This window comes from Monodelphis domestica, chromosome 6 (assembly GCF_027887165.1).
Source record: "Monodelphis domestica isolate mMonDom1 chromosome 6, mMonDom1.pri, whole genome shotgun sequence".
Lineage (NCBI taxonomy): Eukaryota > Metazoa > Chordata > Mammalia > Didelphimorphia > Didelphidae > Monodelphis > Monodelphis domestica.
The window spans coordinates 267,313,571-267,329,764 of record NC_077232.1 but is presented as its reverse complement, the minus strand read 5'-3'; the positions used below and the strand labels follow the sequence as shown (position 1 = coordinate 267,329,764).

At 36.3% G+C, this 16,194-nt stretch overlaps 1 protein-coding gene across 14 annotated transcripts in view; it reads left to right on the top strand.

The window, feature by feature from the left end:
• PTPN13 (protein tyrosine phosphatase non-receptor type 13) overlaps nt 1-16,194 on the top strand; it is a 243,455-nt gene that overhangs the window by 118,804 nt on the left and 108,457 nt on the right. For all 14 annotated transcript variants that reach the window (XM_056803189.1, XM_056803186.1, XM_056803185.1 and 11 more), the window contains 3 exons: nt 4,654-4,749; nt 5,849-5,945; nt 12,675-12,897. In XM_056803189.1, the coding sequence (XP_056659167.1) occupies nt 4,654-4,749; nt 5,849-5,945; nt 12,675-12,897 (416 nt within the window). The remainder of the gene's footprint in view (nt 1-4,653; nt 4,750-5,848; nt 5,946-12,674; nt 12,898-16,194) is intronic.

The following is a 16,194-nucleotide window of genomic DNA, read 5'->3' as shown; positions in this document are numbered from 1 at the left end:
CCCTTAAGAAAGTTCAATACATAACTCATAATATTTCTCTCCTCATTTCTTAGCCTTAGACTAGGAGTATTTATTATAACAAATATAATGTATAGAAACATAACATTATATGCTAGGATTTGTGATAATGCATTCATATCCATATTTGTTATAACATATATTAATATTATTACATATTAATATTTATTATAATACACACAAATATAATAAATGTTTATTAATCTTAATTGAATTACACAGAGATAATCATAACCATGATCTTGCCATTATCACCCACATCTTTTCTACTTCATGTATGTGAACTTTGATATGCCTTTATCTAACTGTAATCTTTCTCATTACATTTTTCCTCTGTCTTATGCCATTCATACCTGTTCTTTATCCTCCCCATGACTAATGATATCTCTACTGCAGTTTTTTCCCAGGTCATCACCCCTGCAATGGCTATACCATTTTCCCTTACTTAACTTGATCCCATGGTGAGTCAATTAAACCCTACACCATTTCTCTATTTTAATCTCTTGCCCTCTTATCTTGCTGGCGATCATGGTTTGCCAGACCAAATCTTGGGTTATTGTCATGTCCTTTGTTCCTTTTCCCATGCTGTTGAAGGGAGCCAAAGAATATCACTAGACTGAGCTAATTGTGTCCATTACACATTTATCTCCAGGAGCAAATCTGTTTGGCCCTCCACAGCTATTGGCTCCTTCCTCCCTGTCCAGTCTACTTGCTCTTTATTCTGTCTTCCCCATCCTCTAAGATTCAGCAATACTTGCCTTTTTGCTGTTCCTGAATCTGAACCTTTTCATTGACTTATCCCCATTACTCACTTCTGATTCCTGATTTCCTTTAAGACTCCATTTCAGAGGCTGCCTAGTGACTCAGTGGATAGAGTGCATGGCCTGGGGACAGAAGGTCCTTGGTTCAGATTTGGCCTCAGACATTTTCTACCTATGTGACCCTGGTTAAGTCACTTAACCCCAGTCTACTAGCCTGTTTCACTCCTTGACCTTGGAACTCACAGTTTCAACTCTAAGCAGAAGGTAAAGGTTTTAAAAAAAAAGGCTGCTCCAATCTCACCTTCTTCAAGAAGCCTTTTTCAGAACCAGTGCCCCATTCCCTCAAACTTCATTCCCTCAAAAATATTAATAACACTTACTGTAAGGATCAAATGAGAAAATATATTCTCTTTTCTTAAATTAAGGACTCTGATAAGAGGAATGGTCCTGGAGCCAGGTTTTGTGCATTCCTGTGAGATTACCTTCTGTAGACATTGTATGTGTCTGTATCTTGTCAGTATGTTGTCTGCCTTTTGGAACAGCAGGCCCCAGGGATTGTGCTCTTGCCTTTCCTTTGTGTCCTTATTCTGTAGTTCAGCACTTGGCAAATAGAAAGCACTTAATAAATACTTTCTAACCAGTTGCCTTTTCTATTTAGTCTCTGAGAACAGTATTATAAATATAGAATGAAACAGGGGCTGCCTGATAACACAATGGAGAAGTTTGAAGATCTGAACTGACCTCAGGTCCTCCGAGCCTTGCTTCTCTGCTCAGGTCTTCTGATTCACATCCATTTCCTAGTGCTGCACTTTTAGCCAAATTAACTAGCCTCTCCTGGTGTCATTTTTCCTAATATTAAAGTGGGCATGAAACTGTCGGTTGCTTCTGACTCACAAAGGTGATGGTTAGGATTAAAAGAGACTATGTTTAAGTGTCTTATAAACAGTTAAGCTTTATAGAAATGTGAAATGATTATCATTATAGTAATGTCTGCTGATTTACCTAAATTATTATCACATTAGGGCCACTGCAATGTTGTTGTTTTAATGAGAAAGAACAAGAATAGACAAATAGCACCACTGGTTCTTTTTACCTGACAAATCATTTGAGAGAACAGTTTCATTTTAAGAAAAAGAAAAAATAGTGAAATAAGGGCATGTGTTTCAATGCTTAGAAGATTTTTCGGGGCTTCATGGAAATCAAATAAATTGTTACTTTTGAGATTCCTTATTATTATTCTGATTTTCAAATTATTAGAAAATGTGTTAAGTAAAATTATATTCTACAGCATTTTGTAAAATTATATGAGTATCTTTTGTTTCTGTTTTTACTAAACCCTTACCTTCCATCTTGCAATCAATACTGTGTATTGGTCCCAAGGTGGAAGAGTGGTAAGGGCTAGACAATGGGGATTAAGTGACTTGCCCAGGTTCGTATAGCTAGGAGGTGTCTGAGGTGAGATTAGTTGGTGATGCCCATAGAATTCTATGCCTTCTGAGAGAATACTTTGGAAACCTGCAGAGATGGATAAGATCACAGATTTAGAACTGGAAGGGGTTGTAGAAGTCATCTAATCCAACCCATTTATTTGACACTCCTAAAAGTAGGTAGATAGTTCAGTAGATTAAAGTCCTAAACTTGGAGTCAATAAGATATGAGTTTGAATCATTCTCCAGACACTAATATCTTTGACCCTAGACAAGTCATTACTTTTACCTCAGTTTCATTATCTTTGAAATGCCCCAGGGTTGTTGTGAAGATCAAATAAGATAATATTTGTAAAGTTCTTTATAAAACTTAAAGTAATTTATAAATACTAGCTATCATTACTATTACATATGGGTAAATTGAGATCCAGTTGGTGGGAAGACTATAGTTCTTTACCACCACAAAAAAAGCTGCTATAAATATTTGTGTACAAGTAGGTCCTTTTCCCCAATCCTTGATCTCTGGAATACATACTTCATAATAATAGCATTGCTGGGTCAAAGGATATGCAGTTTTTTGGTCCTTTTGGCATGTTTCCAAATTGCTTTGCTCTATCAACAGTGTATCAGTGCCCCAATTTTCCTACATCCCCTCCAGTATTTATCATTTCCTTTTTTGTCATATTAATCTGTCATGTATGTGGTATTACCTCAAAGTTGTTTTAATTAATAGTGATTTGTAGTATTTTTTCATTTGACTAAAAATAGTTTTAATTTCTTCATCTGAGAACTACCTGTTCAATCTTTTGACCATTTATCAGTTGGGGAATACTTTGTATTCTTATTAATTTGACTCAATTCTATATATATATTTGAGTCCTTTGTCAGAAATATCTATTATAAATTTTTTCCTCATTTTATTTTTCCCTTCTAATCCTGGTTGTATTGGTTTTGTTTATATGAAACCTTTTTGACTGAATGTAGTCAGAGTTGTCTATTTTACATATCATAATATTCTCTATGTCTTGGTTATTAAAAATTCTCCTTATCCATATGTCTGACAGGTAAACTTTTGTGATGCCCTAATTTATTTATGATATCACCCTTTCTTATTTTTTTCCTAAACCCTTACTTTCTGTCCTAGAATTGATACTCGGTATCAGTTCCAAGGCATAAGAGTAGTAAAAAGTAAGCAATTCGAGCTAAATGACTTGCCCATTATCTGGGCACCTAGGAAGTGTCTGAGGTCAAATTTTAACCCAGGACCTTCCATCTGCAGGCCTGATTCTATCCACTAAGCTGGTGGATAGATCTAGCCACCCCCAACTTTTATTTTTAAATCATATATCCATTTTGACTTTATCCTGGTATGACATGTTAGTCTATACTTAGTTTCTGCCATACTGTTTTCCAGTTTTCCCAGCAGTTTTTGTTTAATGTTGAGTTTTTCCAAAAGCTTGCATCTTTGGGTATGTCAAATACTATCTTATTACAGTAATTTACTATTGCATGTTCAATTTCAAGTATATTCCATTGATCTACTACTCTTATTTCTTGGCCAGTATCAGGCTGTTTTGATGGTTGCCATTTAATAATATAGTTTTAAACTAGCTAAGGCAAGCCACCTTCCTTCATATTTTCCCCCCATTAATTTCCTTTGATATTTTTGGCCTTTTTTTACCTTTCAGATGAATTTTATTATTTTTTTTTCTAATCTATGTGTGAAAAATGTGGGGGTAGTTTGGTTAGTGTGGCACTAAAAAGGTACATTAATTTGCATAGGATTGTCATTTTTGTTACTGGATCAGCCTACCCCGATGGAGATTTTAACAACTGCCATCACAAACTCTCGATTTTATTAAACAAACCAAAGGAAAAAAGGAATTGACCATTATCTGGGTAATAATTTCTCTTTTGCTGTTGTCCTTTTGCCAGGGCTTTTAGGGTTTATTTAGCAAAAATGCAACTTCTTGCTCTATTTTACTCACAAGCCTTTTTTTTTTGTTTTGTTTAAATAGCTCATTCATTTGTTAGAAATATTAAAGGAAATTAATTTTGACAATTTTTTCAATTATCCTTATAAAACTCAGTTACTAAAGATGCTAATTTGAGGCAAAAGCAGGGAAAATACTCATTTCAGAACTTTAGTAAGTAATTTTCTTGGGGAAATAATAGCTTGCTTTTGGTTTCGGGTTTGGGATAGGATTAAACAATTTTATATGTTGGTGTTTTATTTATTTGCAGATTTTTCTTTTGGTATAAACATATATTTTCCATTAATTCTGAATATCCACTCCTTTTTGTAACAAAATTCACCATTACAATGGTAGAGTCTCCAAATTTTTTAAATTACATGAAAGATTTTTATTTCATGATAAAAATATTTTTTTTGCAAATCAGTAAATAAACTCCATACTATGATGCTTTCTTTGTTTTCATATGTTTAGAACCAATTCGAAGATATAAAGCTTATCACAGTGATATCTATAGTAGTACAAGTGAAAGTCCATCTATTATTTCCTCTGAGCCAGATTTCAGACAAGGTAAGAAGCTTTCGATACAATATCATCACTGATTCTAAAGACTGGATGAGTAATAACTCATGTTATGTGGCATGTAAAGGTTTTCAAAGTACATTATTTATAACAACCCTGTGAGATTGTACAGATGCTGTGACTATGTTAGTTGTAATTGGGTGTCTGATTACTTGTGGGGGGTCACACAATTATTAAGTGTATGAATTTGGATTAGAACCCAGATTTCTATTGATTTCATATGATAACATGTGAGGATACCACATACACACATACTGGATTAGACTGAGGTTGTAGTCAGAAACAGAAATGATAACTGCATTGAGATATAGAATGCTAGAGAGAAAAGGTCACTGAATTCAGATCTTGCACATGATACTTACCTATATGATGTTGGGCGACATCTCCATGGGCCTCAGGTTCTCTCATCTGTAGAATGAATGAGTTGAATCAATTGGCATCTGGAGTGCCTTCCATCTGGACCTTTGATAATGCTATCATACCAAAAGAAATATAGAAATTTAAGTAAAGTCCTTTGAAGTCTCAATTTTTGAAAAATTTCTAACACTCTTAGTACCATATTTCCTTTAAAGACTACATGCAGGGCAGCAAAGGTGGCTTAGTAGATTGAGATCCAGGCCTAGAGATGGTAGATCCTGGGTTCAAATCTGGCCTCAGACACTTCCCAGCTGTGTGACCCTGGGCAAGTCATTTAACCCCCATTGCCTAGCCCTTACCACTCTTCTGCCTTGGAACCAATACATCATATTGATTCTAAGACAGAAGGTGAGGGTTTTGTTTGTTTGTTTTTTAAAGACTACACAGTTATTTTCATTTTAGAAGAAATAATACTTTTTTATTAAACCTTCACTGTCTATCTTGGGATCAATACTATATATTGACCCTTCCACCATAGAAATAATACGCATATTGTTTTGGTTTTTAACTTCATTTCCTTTAAAGTATTCCTAAATGATAATGGCTTTGTATAGTTAGTATAAATCTGAATCCCTTAAAATAATTTTTCTTTTTAGATTCTTGCTGTTAAATAGAGTTATCTTTATGTTCTTAATCACTTCTATAACTATTCATTCTGTTCCTACATTAGTGCGGAGAAGTGAAGCTTCAAAAACATTTGACTCCAGTAGTGGACTCCAAGGGGTAGATGAAACTTCTTCTAACCTGGGACAGTCACAGAGACTAAGGTACGTTAAAGAGATTTGAATGAAGAATTATTTTCTGCATTCACATTTAATAGTTGTTCTTCTGAAAAGGGAAGTAATTTTTCATTCTCTCTTCACTTCCCTCTACTTTTCCCTTCATCTTCTCTTCATTTTTATGGCTATATTAAGATTAATAGTTGGTTTGTTTGGGTTTGGTTATTTTGTCTCTCCCTCTGCCTGACTTCCCTTGTTGTAAAAAAGGGAATGTTGTGTTGTGAGAAAAGGGCTTTGCTAACATAAAAGATTATATAATTGTAGGCTAAGGTTATGATTCAAAGGTATTGATTCAAAAAGGTTCATATAAATGTGCTTTTTGGGAAACCAAGTTTTGAACTGGTTAGCCTCTGTTCTTGTAACACTTCCCTGCTCATGTCCATCTCTAAGCTTTTCTTTGGCTTCTTTCAAGGCTCAGCTCAAATTTCATATTCTGAGAGATACTTTTCTGTACCTGACCCTCCCCCACCCCCATCCCTACCTCTAAAGTATCTTCTTTTTTTTTTAAACCATTACCTTTTGTCTTGGAGTCAATACTGTGTATTGGCTCCAGGGCAGAAGAGCTGTAAGGGCTAGGCAATGGGGCTCAAGTGACTTGCCCAGGGTCACACAGCTGGGAAGTGTCTGAGGCCAGATTTGAACCTAGGACCTCCCATCTCTGGGTCTGACTCTCAATCCACTGAGCCACCCAGCTGCCCCCTTAAAAGTATCTTCTTAATGATATTACCTTCCCGACATTATGTAGAAATCATGTTTATACATATGGTTTGTCTCCTCTCAAAGAATATCAGTCCCTTGAGGTTTGAAACAATGTTTCTCCTTTATTTGGTATCCTTTTTACCTTAGCACAGTGCCTGCTACATCATAAGTGTTTTCTGATTCATGATCCTCAACTCTAACTCATGTGTGGTTGAACTTTGCTGGAGGAGGTGTTCCACTTTGACTGATTCCTCACTCCAGCAAGGCAGTTTTTTTATTTTCCTGAATTGATTCCCTGTCTCACTCCCCACAAAAGCTATTCCCATACCTTCTTTCTTTAGTCTCTTACATTTCCCCTTTCTACTGTCTCTCAGCTAAAGACTTTGCTTTAATTTATTGAAAAAACTATCTCTGAATTGACTCTTTTGAGCAATTTAATAGATGAAATTTAAAAAAGAGCAAAATAGCTTTTATTTGTGGCATTGGAAAAGCTGATTCTCCAGCTACAAAAATAAAGATAAATTATCCTTGAATATTAGGCCATTCAAGGCAGTTGGAAATTCGATTTTGATCTTTAATTTCTGTGCTTTAAAGACCAAGAATCAACTTAAAGATCACACAGCTCAGATGAAAGAGGCGTTGTTATGCCACACTGGGCTTGGAATCTGGAAGACTCATCTGCATGAGTTCCAGTCTAACCTTAGACACTTACTGGCTGTGTGACCCTAGGCAAGTCACCTTCAGTTTCTTCATCTGCCAAATGAGCTGGAGAAGAAAATGCAAATCTCTCCAGTATCTTTCCCAACAAAATCTTAAAATGGATCCATGAAGAGTTGGCTATGACTGAAACAATTTATCAGCAACATGCCTTCTCATCTTTAGGAGCAGCCAAGTGGCTCAGCAGAGAGAGAGCCAGACCTAAGATGGGAGGTCCTAATTTTAAATCTGGCCTCAGACACTTCCTAGTAAGTCACTTAACCCTAATTGCCTAGCCCTATCACTCTTCTACCTTTGAATCAATACTTAGCATTGTTTCTAAGACAAAAGGTAAGGTTTTTAAAAAAAAAATGGAATTGGCAATGGTTTGAGGCAAGAAGGTAAGATATGTAACTTCCAACCCAGAGGTTTCTCAGAATGATTAAAACTCTACCAAGATTAGGATTATTTGAGGAGAGAATAGAAGTAAAGTATTCATGATAATTGAAAACCAGATCTGTTGGTAAAGGACCTTCAAGCTTATTCTTTACCACTTAGGAATGACTTTCTTCATAGTAGAGACAGATAGAAGGTGGACAAGCTTTCACCCCATGGACCTGGAGCAGGTGCAGGAGAAAGTAGATTAGAATTCATAGCAAGCTAGCATGTTATGAAAATAATGGCTAATGAAGGATAGTCTAATGCAGTGTTTTCAGTCAAATAGAAACTAATCCATACATAAAAATCCTTATATAAAAATCTTTGTAGTCTACATACTGACTGGAGTTTTAAAATGATATAGTATCTATGTGTCACTGCATTTTTATTTTTTTTTAATGTTTCCTCATTATATCTTAATCTCATTGGAGCTACACTGGGGACTAGCAGGGACTGCCTTTGCCTCTTTGCCTATCCCTAGCACAGTCTTTGGCATATAGCAGTGTTAAAAGGAAAGGTGAGTGAACCTCTGTGATGATGGATTAAAGATAGGTCAACCTGTGTTGCTGATCTAACCCCCAAGGGTATTCATTCCCTGTCCTGACAGAGAGCTGATGACTGCCCTCTGTCCCTTTCAAATATGATGATGACACAGGTAAAGCAAAGGGCTTTACCAGAATTGGGCACACCACCAGAATGGAGAATGACAGGTGATTAGGACGTTTTGTGAAACCTAATCTTCCTGGGAGACCCATTCTAGTAAAAAACCCTTGCTGGAGTTAGACCAATGGCGGCCAAATCAGGACTTTGAATTGCCTGATTCTCTTAAAGATCTTCCCCTTGAACCAATCTCAACCCATCAACCTTCTTTCCTTTGTTAAAAGATCTAACTGCTACTGAATAAACAAACCCTATTTATTTTTGAAAGGATAATTATGATGGGTTTAGGCAAGAGGCAAAACAGGAGTTCCCTAAGCTAAAACACAGAAGATGATGAAGGGTCCTTCAGCTGAAAAGGATCACCTTAGAAGCTTTCTCTGTCTTCTTGTGTCCCCAGTGCTGGCTATCCTAATCTAATGTTAAAGTAACAATAAATGTCTTTAAGAATAGCTGACACAGAAGTAGATGTTTCAGTCTTCAGGACTTACTCAGCCCACCCTCCAGGGAAAACCCTCTTGGGTAGTGCAATAGAATCATGCTTCTCCATCATTCCATTTCACCTCTGTGTAAAATCCTTCTCCATTAGCAGGTACTTAATGTTTTTTTGATTCATTGTGAGACACACACACACACACACACACACACACACACACACACACACAGCCCTTTATCTCCTTTTAATTGAGGAAAGTTGGCAGGTCTGCATACTTGATCCAGAAAGATGAATTCCCTTTCTTTTTGCTTCCTTGGTAGGGCAAAGCAATGATGGGAGTAAAATTTTTAGAAGAGATTTGTTCTGATTTCTTAACTGATGTGTCCTTTCCATTAATTCTTTTTTTTAAAAACCCTTTCCTTCTGTCTTAGAATAAATACTCTTTATTGGTTCTAAGGCAGAATAGTGCTAAGGGCTTGACAATGGGGATTAAGTGACTTGCCCAGGGTCACACAGCTGGGAGGTTAATGAGGCCAGATTGGAACCCTGGACCTTCTATTTATGGGCCTGGCTCTCAGTCCACTGAGTCACCCAACTGCCCCCTCCATTACTTCTTAATCCCTATAACCAGCATTTTGCCTATGAACCTTCCCTGTTCAGTGCTCATGCATGCCTGGGGAAAACAGTTGGTGAAGTTTGTGTAGGTAACTGAGACACCCAAATAAATATAAATATGTACATGGGAGGAGGCAAAATGCCCATTGCCATGTTGGGCAGGTAGAAGATGATACTATTTCTTTTTTTTTTAATTATTCATTTTTTTATTTGGTGAATTTCAAACATTATTCCTTGGTTACAAAAATCATATTCTTTCCCTCCCTCCGCTCCCCCCTCCCTTCCCATAGCCGACACACAGTTCCACTGGGTATTACATGTATCCTTGTTTCCATGTTGTTGATGTTGATGTTGTTGCCCGTTATGAGAGAAGTCTATACAAGCTGACTTCAGAAGCCATTAATCTAATAATGGAGGATACCCTGACCTATAGGGGTTTATGGCAGAACTGCTAAGTGGTAGAATTGTGAGCTGTATTCCAGGTCTGTGATAGCTGTGAAGATAAGGCAGGAAAAAATTCCTATTTATACTGATTTGGGGGGCAGTAGCTATGGGTGATTTAAGGCCTAGAAAAAAACAGAATTCGACTATTAAAAGTTGTCTCCTTTTCTAGTAGAAGCCGGGGAGAAATGTTACCAATGTTCTCACCACATTTGTAGGGCATGTTAGTGCACATCATAGATATCATACACTGACTTCTGAGCTGAATGTTCTCGTGAGAAGAGCACAAGTAGAGAATTTGATCGGTATATAGAGTTGTGAATCTATGTTGTGATGGAAAGAACTATATAATTCCCTTAACTAAGGACAATAAAACTTTTTTTACTGTTATTCTGTTTTTAATAAATGTCAGACACGGACATTTCCATATGTAGAAATTTTTTAAAAAGAATTTTAAATGAGAAAAATTTATCGCAGTTGCCTTCAGCTTGCATTTAAAAAAAAAAAAGAATAGGGAACAGCTTGGCGGCTTAGTGGGTAGAGAGCCAGGCTTAAAGTTTGGAGTTTCCAGGTTCAAATTTGTTCTGAGACACTTTCTAGCTTTTTCAGTTAACCCCCATTGCTTAGCCCTTACTACTTTTTTGCTATGGACTCAATCAACACACAGTATTGATTCTAAGATAGCAGATAAGGATTTTTTTTTTTAATAAAAAGAATAGAGGGCTTGTAAGTGGGTCATCAGATTTAGATCCAGGCCTAGAGATGGGAGGTCCTGAGTTCAAATGGGCCTTACACATTTCCTGACTGTCTGTGCGACCCTGGGCAAGTTCCTTTACCTGCATTGCCTAGCTTTTATTGCTCTTCTGCTTTGGAACTAATTAATAATATTGATTCTAAGATGGAAGGTAGGGACCTTAAAAATAAATAAATACAAAGAATATAAATATTGACTTCTAGGTATGTGACCATAACATGACAGGACTTGATAGTTTCCTTCATCCTTACAACCCCTTCTCCAAAATAAGAATTGTATATGAGGGGAAATAATTTCAACTTTCTCCTTGATTTAAGGCACCAAGAACCCCAACAAGTTAACAACCAGTAGAACCTTCATTTTTAATGAGCTTCCTCAGCAAATTCTCCCCTACCAGATTTGGCAAGCTACCCAATTGTACCCCTGGGATCCACTCAGCCATTCTCTTGCTGTTACATGCTCTACTGGCCAGCCCCACCCTCATTCTGCCATTCAGAGGCAACAAGCAGGGGCCATGTAGGAAAGCAGGAAGGATGCTCTGCCTGGGACCAGTTGCACTGCAGTGTGCTATCCACAAAACTGAGGAACAGAGAGAAATGGGATAGGTCACCAAGCATGAAATCAGAGCTCCTTGAAAAAGGTAGCCAAAATTGTGGTAGAGACTGAGAATGGTAAAGGTTGAATTCCCCATTGTTGGAGGAGACCAAAATAGCTTTGAAATCAGCCCTTGAGAGATCTATGATTCAAGGAGAAGGGGGTCACAATATGAGGGGGAAAAGGACTAAAATTACCAAACATCTCTGGAGGAGGAGTAAAACTGAAAGCCTGGATAAACCACTAGAGAACACAATAACAGAATGGCCATAAACTCAGACAAATAAGACCAAAAGCCTCAGAATAAATACTATAAGACAAAGGAAAGTCAATCAGTACCTAAGAAGGCAGAGAATATTTTTATTTTTAATTTTATAAAATTTTTTAAACTCTTACCTTCTGTCTTAGAGTCAATACTATGTATTGGTTCCAAGGCAGCCCAGCAGTAAGGGCTGAGGGTTAAGTGACTTGTCCAGGGTCACACAGATGGGAAGTGTCTGAAGTCAGATTGGAATCCAGGACCTCCCACCTCTAGCCTGGCTCTCAATCCACTGAGCCACCTAGTTGCCCCCAAAGGCAGAGAATATTATGAATTTTCATTTTTTTAAACCCTTACCTTCCATCTTAAAATGAATATTGTATACTGGCTCTAAGGCAGAAGAACAGTAAAGTTAGGCAGTGAGGATTAAGTGATTTGCCCAGTGTCAGACAGCTGGGAAGTGTTTGAGTTCAGATTTGAACTCAGGATCTCCTGTCCCTACACCTGTCTCTCTATTGAGCCACTTAGCTGCCTCCAATCCGATGTATTTTTACAAAAACATGGAACCCTCTCTCACCTCCAGCCTCCGCCAAGATGTACTCAGAGAAATAGTTCAAGAGAGAAATAAGAATCATGAAAGCAGAACTTTTGGTTTACAAAGCAAAAAAGAAAAACTTTGAATCCACAATAGCCAAAAATCTATCATGTATAATTTTTTTTAAACATTCTGCTTAGGCCTATAAATTGTTTCTTATTTTTTGGTTAGATTTGTCTAGATCTGATAAGAATACATTAAAGTCTTTAAAGTCTTCCAGTAGTATAGTTTTACTATCTATTTCTCCTTCTAACTTGATTATTGTTTTCCTTACGTGTTTACATATTATATGATGCTTAACATAATTTACCTGATTATCTTTTTACTATATCAATACTTAATTATAGCTATGTTTCTTTTTGTTCTGCATAAGCATAATTGATTGTCCTCTGGCACCTCATTTTAACTATGTAGTATTGATAGGAGTGATGAATTTGAAGCTATTTTTAAATTTTATTATTCTGTATGCTAGTATTATCTGGATTTGTCTTAATGTTTTTATTTACAAATACTTCCCTTTTTATTCAATACAGCAGACAATATGAAAAATCATTTGAAGGGAACTTGATTAGTCAAGAGATTATGCTCAAACGTCAGGAAGAAGAATTGATGCAGCTCCAGACAAGGATGGCTCTTAGACAGTCTCGGTTAAGCCTTTTTCCAGGAGACAGCATTAAAGCATCCATGCTCGATGTCACCAGAGATCCCCTGAGAGAAATGGCATTAGAAACAGCTATGACCCAAAGAAAACTGAGGGTAAATTGATTTCTAATATGGTATTGCTTTTATTCTAAAAGTTAAGATCCAGTTGAAATAATTCTTTTTTTTTTTTTAGAGCCCCTACAAGCATCTACAAACTGCTGTTTGGCCAAGTGAAAATTACATTTTAGTTCCAAAAAGGGAGAGTGTGGTGCTACTTATTCTGCTAAAATATAGGTTCAGAATTAGATTCATTTAAAATATCAAAATATTTACATTTCAGGTGCCACTGAATGCTTTTTACTTTTAAAATTCAAGAAATCTCCTAGTATTTTTTTAGTATTTTAATGGTAACAACATTTTGGTGGGCATAAGTGGGCACTTACATCTAGTCATACATATTTCCTCCCCAACTATTCTAAAGTGCAAGTTACCATTGGCAATTTTATACGTACCATTCATCTTTCCACTTCCATATATATTTTACGTATTTTTCAGTCATCTGACTTTTTATGACCCTATTTGGGGCTTTCTTGGCCAAAAACACTGAAGTGTCATTTTCTTCTCCAATTCATTTTACTAATGAGAAAACTGAAGCAAACAGAAAAATTAAGTGACTTGCCCAGGGACACATTGACCATTAGTTTCTGAGGCTAGATTTGAACTCCGGGAATCTTCCTGACACTTAAGTCTTGCTCTTTATCCCCTTTGCCACCTCATTACCCATCCTTATGTGTTTATTGTTCCTTTTGACTCTTGTGATGATAATTATTGTATTCTTAATCTCCATTTGTGGAATATAGAACCATCTATGAGCTCATATAGTGTTTTAAAACATTTATTTTCTTTGAAATATCATGAAAACTCTTCACCTGAATACTCTTGATATTGTCATCCCTGTAATACAATTTATTGATGTATATATCTAATCCAGCTGAGATGACTTTATCTCACATTATCTTCTAAAGTGCCATTTAACAGATGATGAAACAGAAGCAAATAGAAGATAAGTGACTTCTCCTTGGTCCCACAGTTAGAAAGTGTTTGGGGCCAGATTTGAACCTCTGGTCTACTCTGCCAAAATTCAAATGAAAAGAAACTATTTGTTTTGTTGGACTGAACGTTCAATACCAGTATTACTTGCCAGAATCTTTTTTTTCCCTTTAACTTATTTTTATTGTTTTGCGAGTCAATAAGCTTATATCCTTTGGTTATTTTTATGTTCCAATTTTAAATGAATTTGTACACCAAACCACAGACTTTGAGTTTCTCAGAGTTGAACGGGGACATCAAAGGCTCCAACACAACACATTACTAATAAATCTCCAAAGAAATACCTCATTATAGGATGTAGTTCCATTCCCTTTCAAATTAACAGCTTTGATTTTGGAGAAGTTCTGAATTAGACATTTTTTCTGGTTTCATTATTCATTTTCTTTTAAAAATTAGGCCTAAAAAATGCCTTTTATCTCTCACTTCTAATTCTGCCTTCTGGGACTAAACAGAATGGATCTCCCACATTTTAAACTTTCACATGCTTCATGGAATCCTAGATTTAGAACTGGAAGGAACCTTAAAACTTCCTCTAGTCCCCTCACCCTTTTCACAAATGAAGAACTAAGTCTGAGGGAAGCGAGGCTACTCTCCCAAGGTCATATAGTTACAACTTGGGGCTTGAACCCAGAGTCTCTGATTTCAAATCTAGGATTCATTCCATTGGACCATGCTCTTTCCCTTGCATAAAATTTTTTCAACAGTTTAGGATCCAGGATAGATGCCTGGGAACCAATAGAAATATTATACCTTTGACTGTAGTGCCTTTCTGCTTGACAAGCTGATGGCCAAGGCAATTTGTGTGCTCTCTCAACCTCCTCATTATGGTAACTGTTTTGGGTCCACTAAGCTTCTCTAAGAAATAGTATGAATCAGAATAATTTTTTTATTGTTTCCATTTTTTTGCCTTAACATTTTAAAAATAAATAAATCTGAGATGATTTCAGTAATACACAACATCTTCTCATATCTGTTATTTCTTTTAAGTTGGCATTTTTTAAATTGTTCTAAACCATTCATCTGAACACATACGAAAAATTAAACACATTTGTGACAAGTTTGTAGCCTTTACTTTCCATTAAGCTGGAATCAGTTCAGTTTGAATTATGTTGGGTTCCATTAAACCAGAAACTAACTCTTCTGGAAGAAAATTTTTATTATGGATAAACAAAAAGCTTCTGAGTAGTCTGTGAGCCTTTGGCATTTTCCATTTCTTGATCCAAAACCATATTTTCCAATAGTTTTCACTGCCCTCCTTAAGTTACTTTTGCATTCAAGCCACTGTATGTCAAAACCTATGTTTACTTAGTTTGGAAGGTCCTTTTGAATTGCTCAGAAATTCTTTAGTATTTAATCCACCAGAGTGGATGGTACATAAGCTACAATTATCTCCATGGTGGTTTGTTTGCTTACATTCCTTATGAACACACTAAGACAAAATTACAATGTGACTATCACATGAAGTCCATTTTACCAAACCCTTTATTTGCCTTTCCTGGGAAGGCATGTGAGCAATCCATATTTAACTGAACCTTTTTTAAATGTTTTCTTACTTACTCTATAACAAAATTTCAGTATGTGATCCTGTTCTTCCATTAGTATGTCAGCTTATTACTCATGTTCTTTTTTCAATTAAAATTGTTTAATTGACGAAAATCTAACCCACCACCCCCTGAAGAATAAAGAAAAGCAAAACAATTTTAATACATATGCATAGTCAAGCAAAAGAGAATGATGAAGTTAAAAAAAAATCTGTTTCATTCTGTATTCAAGAGTCTATTACCTTTTTCTCAGGAGATGCTGACGAGTGAGGAACTAAGTAAAACCAAGGGAAAATAAGCAACTTTCCTTTTTGTGGTATATTTTCCTTGAAAAGACTAAATATCTTTAAGGGCTTTGGTTAAGCTATTAACCAATTATTATGAAGAATATTCAGATATTCTGCACTATTTGACAGAAACATTCCACAAGAGATATATGCCCATCTCATATTCATTTTTTTTAAATTAATTCTAAGGCAAGAGTAGTAAGAGAAAGACAGATTAAGTGACTTGCCCATAGTGACACAGCTAGGAAATATCTGAGGCCAGATTTGAACCTGAGTCCTCCCAGCTCCAGGCCTAGCACTCTATTCACCATTTACTATGGCTGGATCAAAGGGCAGATAGTCTTTTATCACCTTTGGGCGTAGTGCCAAATTGCCCTCCAGAATGGTTGGATCAATTCACAGCTCCACCAGCAATGCATTAATGTCCCGACTTTGCCACATACCCTCCAGCATTCATTACTTTCCTTTGCTGT